The sequence below is a fragment of the Melanaphis sacchari genome, unplaced genomic scaffold (assembly GCF_002803265.2).
Source record: "Melanaphis sacchari strain LSU unplaced genomic scaffold, SCAv2.0 Contig1453_pilon_pilon, whole genome shotgun sequence".
In the NCBI taxonomy this organism is placed as follows: Eukaryota; Metazoa; Arthropoda; class Insecta; order Hemiptera; family Aphididae; genus Melanaphis; species Melanaphis sacchari.
Window position 1 is genome coordinate 4,891 of NW_020270621.1, and position 7,352 is coordinate 12,242.

Here is a 7,352-nt window from a genome sequence, read left to right on the forward strand (position 1 = left end):
AAAATATAAGGAGCACAATCGGTATATGACCTTAAAATATAAGGAGCGCAATTGGTATATTGACCCTAAACAAAAACTTTGTTTTAGGCGCAATTGGTTCATGCCCATAGCGCAGAGCATGTACTACCATTACTAGTAAGTACTATCATTTCTTAACGTCAGCATATTGTTTACTGCGTCATAGCCGATGAAAACCGGAGAACTTGTATTATGTGCGCGTAACGATATAATCCGATATTCGCTCATTCTCGACATTCTCGATTCGTCTCAAACTAATATTAAGTACCACATGAGTAGGGTTTATAAGTTGAAAGAGCTAAAAAAGGCAAAATATATACAAAAAAATTATAAAATATACATTAAAAATGATGTTAAATATGCAAAAAAAAAAAATAATACTGAATTCCAAAAAATAAATAAATAGGTATATTAGATGTTGTTAATAAATTAATAAAATAATATACATAAAACTGTTTATAACTGGTTTTTAATATAATTAAAAATATTTTTCAGTATTTTTGAAATTACAATGAATACTTTTGTATAGAAAATTTTGAATTTTGTATTCAATATTAATTTAAATATACAGGTTAAGAAAGAAAAAAATCATTTTTTTTTTAGAAAAATGTGAATTATGCAATTTTTTTAGCTAAAATTGACAAAATATGTAAGTATTTTGCATTTTAAATTTTCATTTTTTAAACTCTCTATTATACAGTTCACATTTCTAACTTGGTCTACTATAAATTGAAAGTATACAGAATAATATGCAATTCCTACAACTTCTGAGCCTTATACATGAGTATCAAAAGTTTATCAAAGGGCCAATCAGTTTTGAAAACTTAGTTTTATATTTAAAATATTTATTTACATGAAAATTTTTATTTTTTTTTTATATAAAATCTAAGTTTATACCTCTTTGACACAATAATTAAATGTAATTCAAGTAACTAGAATTATATATAAATTACTAGAAAATACATTAATACCCCTAATAAAAGTACGTGCAGACATTTTTGAGGAAAACAGCCACCCATTAATAACACTTTCACTTGATTTTTTCAAATAATTAGTTTGATTAATACTATATGTCAATAGATCACTACACAATTTCTGTCTTAATCGTCTACAGAAAGTACTGGGGATTGTAGGATTAACGAGATTTCTTTCAAAAGGATTGTCATAATATAATGAGCGAGAATGAAAATGATTATAATATACTCTAGCTCAAAGGTCCTCAAAATTTTTATGGCATGACTAATTTTGGAAATTATTTAATATTTGGCAATTTTGAATATTTATAGGGAAATAATATTACAGCCGGAAGACGTTTTGAACCAATTAACGAAAACAAGAAAAATAAGTTTGTTAAAGATAAATAGTGAATATTATGAATGCTGGATCTAAGTGGAGGGGACAAGTGGGTATCCTTGCTCCAGGCGCTTTTGGTTTAAGGGCGCTCTTAAATTTGTGAAAAAAAAAAAAACTATGAATATATTATGTTTAAAAAGCATGTATAAATTATAATATATTTCTAGACTTCCATAAAAAAAAATAATATTACACATTATAATAAAAATATATTAAAAATTTAATATATTTTTATTATTGTTTCAGAATCAACTACAAGGTTATTACTAAGGCTCGGTAGTTGTAGGAACTAGGTTCTAATGTTGCGTACAGGTTATTGGGAATTTGACATTCTCCTCTTATCGCTATGAATATTGAGCAATGGATAAGTATGTGCTTTACTGTGATGTTACAAGAAAGGCATATCGGAGGTCCCGTTTTAACCATAGGGTATTTATGAGTGGCTTTAGACGCTCTAGTGTGTCCAATTCTGAGTCTGTTTAATATGAGTTATAACCTCTTCTTTTCGACTTGAGTAATTTAGTATTGGTCAGAGTTTATTTGAGTGTTCTATTTCCCTTAATTTGTTTTCTTTTACTTGATTCCATTTAAAATTCCATAATAGCCTACAGTATTTATCTATGTTTCTGTATATGTCTTCTGGTGAAATAAAAGAGAGTGATTTGCTGTTAGGATTATTTATTTCATTTCGAGCTGCTATGTTTGCTTACTCGTTTCCTTTTATATTTCAATGACCTGGAGTCCATATAAAGCGTATGTATTTGTTGGATTGGTGAATTATATTTTATATTTTTATGATCAAGGGATTTGTTTGTATATTATTTTTCAAATTAAACAATACGAGTGAGTAGGACAGATGTCGATTCTGGTATTATCTATCTTGACAGTTGTTTGTACTCCTTTGAAAAGGGCTACATATTTGGTTGTGTAAATGCTGCTTTAATAATGATAATAGTTACTTAAATTAGTTAAGTCTTTATTAGTTTATTTGTTTTCGGAGATAACCCAATCCGATGACCGATGATAATTGTATATTTTTTACACTACTCTGCATTCCATGTAAACTGTTTGGTCAACATTTCGATAGTCGACAACGATTAATAACCACAATATTATATTTGTGTAAATTAAAAATATTACTATAATTATATACTGTCATCCGTCAGACAGTGATAATTGATAAACACGTCGAATAGTTTTATTGAATTTGTTTTAATGAGTAAACGAAATAACAAAAATATATTATTAAATTATTTTTTAAACTTCCAAAGGTACGTTATATTATTTCATATATTATTATATGTATTACTATATTAATAATTTAACATTGTTTAATGTTTAACATAACTATAATATAATTATTTATAAAAAAATTGTTTATACTGACCACTGACCAGCATCTTGTAAATAAGTAATTTAAATCTGGATTTATTGGGTGAACATTTTTTTTATTGTGAAAATAGCATTACTGTAGTGTGTCTCTGCCATAAAGTACTCTATGGTCTCTGCGCTGCGAAAACTGATACACAGAAGGATAGATAATGCCCCCTTTATGGTATTTTTACTCTATGAGATACTAGTCTGGATGGACCACGGCTATAGATTATCTATAGCTGACCCATCTCACAGCTATTAGCTGTGAGATGGACATATAAAAATAGATAATAATAATTATTATTATATTATTAAAAAACATTGATATTAATATTATCATTAACAATAAAATTATGTATTCCATGATGATGGCAATATTTACTGATAAGTAAGAAGTGATAACTGATAAGTTTTCAAAAATTATCAATTATATTTTTATAAAATTTATAGGACGTAGGTACTAGGATTAATGGTATTCATATTTTTAAAATCATTGTTAATACTGTTAAATAAATAAAAGATATTTTTATGTCAAATGATATAATGATTTTGAAACTATTAAACTGAATTTAAATACAACATATTTTTAATAATTTATATTGTAATATTAATTATTAATCAATTACATTATTGGTTTACTTAACATTTTTTTACAAATTACTAAATATCTAAATCTAAAAACTATAGAAAAAATGGTAAGTATTACTGTCAATCAGACTGAATTTTTACGTGAATATAATTGTAGGTAATTTGTGTACAACTTTGTTTTATTCATTCATATTATGTACCTATAACTTATCAATCATATTAAATTGTTGGTAATTATAATCATGTAAATTCATATTTAGATAAATGCTAAGCTGTCAATATAGACTAAGAAGAAATATTAAATAGTAAAATTTATATATTCTGTTTATAATCAATTTAATTATAATGTTTTTTTTTTAATAGTTTTGTTATAATTAATATTTTTATATTAACATAATATATCTTTTTAAATAATTTATAATTATTTTGATTTGTACTTTTTTTTTATTATTTCTTTAATTCTAGTTACAAAAAGATGTGAAATTGGATAACACAAGCAAGACATGGGTATTAAAAAAACATATCAATTTCTTACAATCGTTTGGCAAAGAAAGACATCAATATGTAAATATTTAAACTTAATATTTTAGCTCAAACAATTAATTTTTATATTGAATAAAATATTAAAGAAAAATATATTTTAATTTTATAGGAAAGTAGTATGATGGAATTTCTTCGAATGTCTGGTATGTACTGGGGCTTAACTGCATTATATTTAATCAATGATGGAAAAATACCAAAAGAAGACGAAATATTTGAATATATTAAAAGTTGTGAACACAATTGTGGTGGGTATTCACCTGCCCCTGGTCATGATCCACATTTATTGTATACACTAAGCGCAGTTCAAGTTAGCATTATTTATTACAAATAATACTTAGGTATCATATTTATATGCATATTAATTTTTTTTTACAGATTGCTTGTCTGCTTAATCGAGAAATGGAATTACCAGTTGAAAAAATTGTATTGTATGTATCTACACTTCAACAAGATGATGGCAGTTTTAGTGGAGATAAATGGGGAGAAATAGATACCCGTTATTCTTTTTGTGCATTGGCATGTTTATCGCTTTTGGTAATGAAACATTAAATGCTATTTAATATTTCTTACTATTTTGTTGAGTTTAATGAATTAATGTTTTTTAGGGTAAGCTAAATGAGATTAATTTGGTTAAAGCAGTAGAGTTTATAAAAAGCTGCCAAAATTTTGATGGAGGTTTTGGATCACGACCTGGAGCTGAAAGTCATGGTGGGTTAATCTATTGTTGTGTTGGATCATTATCTATTGCTGGTAACTATGAGAAAATAATATTTTAAAGTATGTTTTATGTATGCATTTTATAAAATTTAAATGGTTTTTAATGTGCTGTTATGAATAAATAAAAAATAAAAATAATAAAAGATTATAGTTATGAACATTTAACAATTTAACCCATTTACTTTTTAGCTTATTATAAAAATGTTAGATTACCTTTATATATAATATTCTACTGTATATTGGATGTTTAAAATAAAGCTGTGCAAATTAATTTTCTTCGACTAGTCAAATATGAAATTTCCAAAAAAATTTTAATTAGTAGTTAGTTTGTTAAAATAATAAAAGTGACTAGTTTCTTTATGGTTTAAAATATAAATTTAAAAAAACTATTCACTTAAATGTTTAGTAGGTATTACATTAAATGAGAAATTATCTGACTAAAATTATTATCGATAATTGATTAATTAAATTATTTAATAATTAAGCATTTTATCAAATATTTCAACTGCTTTTAAGTATTTAACTTAATTTCTTGTAAACAGTCAATAGGAATATTTATACATAAAATAAAAATATTGGACACACAATTGACCACACAAGGATGGTAACAATCTAAAATTAAACCTTTTTAGAAGAGGAGGGCACTTTTTTTAAAATATAGAAAAATTATGTCATAAATTATTTGTACCTAAGAAATAAATATTAAATTTGCAATAATTTAATAAAATTATTTTATTTTTACAGTATTAATAATAAATTTTTAATAACAATGTTATGAAATAGAATATATGACAATATTTAAATATAATATATCCTAGACTGACAAATCATCTCCGTTCAGAATTGTTTTTCGTATACAATGATACCTATCATTGCATTCAAATTTAATCTATCCTAGTCCGAGGTTCACCCTACCCCCTAATGAACAACAGAGCGGTACCCACTTGCCCGCTTTTTTATATTTGTTTACTATCATAGTTTAACATCTATAATATTAATAATAACATGAAAAATGAAATACATTACTATATCCAATATTATCGTTTCTCTTCTAATCTCAATTTTTACTATTTATAATAACTTTTCACCACACATTTTTTAATTTTTTAATTTAATACATATCACATATTTGATAATTAATCTTATTCTTTTAAAAAAACTCATTCACGTTTCTGAGTTCTAATTGATGTTTTAATACAAACAATTCACAGCAATATATTCATATTATTATATTATATTACACAATTTATAAATAACACTCATGCATAAACCCAATAAATGATCCACATAAATCATACATTTATATTGTTGTGGTAAAATGTACATTATTTACACTTTGTGGAATATTATTAGAATTAATTGGTTGGCGGTATAAAACTGATCATCCTAACTGCAAATTACTATTGTAAGATTAGATTTACACTAATTAATTTTTAATTCGATTTATTTGTATAGTTTAAAAATATTCAAAACTCTATGAACCTTCTGGTTATCTATATATATAAATTATAATTATTGAAATTTATAGGACGATTAGATTTAGTCGATGCTGACACTTTAGGCTGGTGGTTAGCTGAAAGGCAATTACCATCTGGTGGACTTAATGGACGACCTGAAAAGTTACCAGACGTTTGTTATTCATGGTGGGTGTTTTCAACATTAAACATTTTAGGACGTGACCATTGGATTGATAAAGAAGAATTAAAAACCTTTATTTTAGCATCCCAAGTAAAGCTTTGGATCTTTAAATCTAAATAATCCATGAATAAAATAGTATGGTAATATCTATAATAATATATAATTTATGATCTATTAACAGGATAATGAAGGAGGTGGATTCAGTGATCGTCCTGGGGATGAACCAGATCCTTTTCATACTCTTTTTGGTCTTGCAGCATTATCTCTAATGTCATATGATAAAATTTTACCAATTGACCCTACTTATTGCATGCCAAAAGCAGTTATTAACCGATTAGGTTTAAAACCTCAAACTTTGTCCCGACCTTAAAAAGTAAGTTAACATAGATTACTATTAAGTTTATTATTGTAATAAATATTGTATTAATTATATTATGCACAGATTTATAAAAATTAATATCTTGTAGATTCTGCAATGAATATTTTATGTTGTAGTATTTTCTTCACGTTCTGTATATCTTCTACATTATATTTGAGTACTAAATTTTTATTTCAGTTTTACATAACTAAAATTTATAAATACAATTGTGTAAACAATTTTTATTTTAAAATAAAATGTCCTGCTGTGATTATTTGTGAAATATTCATTTATATTAGAAATATGTTTTATTTAAATATTCTGTAGTTATTTGTATTGAAATCAAGCAAACACATTTTTTGTACTAACAATGCTGTTCATGCATTTAAATTTAATCATTCATATAAAATCATTCTATAAAAGTAAAATGGGCTTTATAGTACCTACATGTTTTAAGTTTTTCATTAAAAATTATAAAATCTTACTACATAAGTAATTAATATTATCTAAAATCGTGTTTTTTTTTTTTTTTTTTTTTTTACTGTATATAAATCCTATAAAATACTTTTAGTTTGCTCAAAATACAATTTAAAAAATTTCATAACAAACTTAAAGCATCGATAAGAGCTTTTTTATATTTTCTTAAAAATATAAATAATAACAATTCAAATATTATTAATTAAAACTTTTTCCAAGATATTTGAATTTCAAACATTGGAAGTAACCAATAATTAGTTTGGGTACATGATATTATGATAATAAA

General features: G+C 24.7%; 1 protein-coding gene across 1 annotated transcript; it reads left to right on the forward strand.

Annotated features, from left to right (window-relative positions):
• The first annotated feature begins 3,405 nt into the window (after positions 1 to 3,405).
• On the forward strand, positions 3,406 to 6,793 carry LOC112591855 (geranylgeranyl transferase type-2 subunit beta-like). The gene is made up of 7 exons (XM_025335789.1): positions 3,406 to 3,440; positions 3,799 to 3,897; positions 3,986 to 4,183; positions 4,252 to 4,410; positions 4,482 to 4,626; positions 6,122 to 6,321; positions 6,413 to 6,793. The coding sequence occupies exons 1-7, from the start codon at positions 3,438 to 3,440 to the stop codon at positions 6,599 to 6,601; spliced, it is 993 nt and encodes a 330-aa protein (XP_025191574.1). The 5' UTR covers positions 3,406 to 3,437; the 3' UTR covers positions 6,602 to 6,793.
• The last annotated feature ends 559 nt before the right edge of the window (positions 6,794 to 7,352 follow it).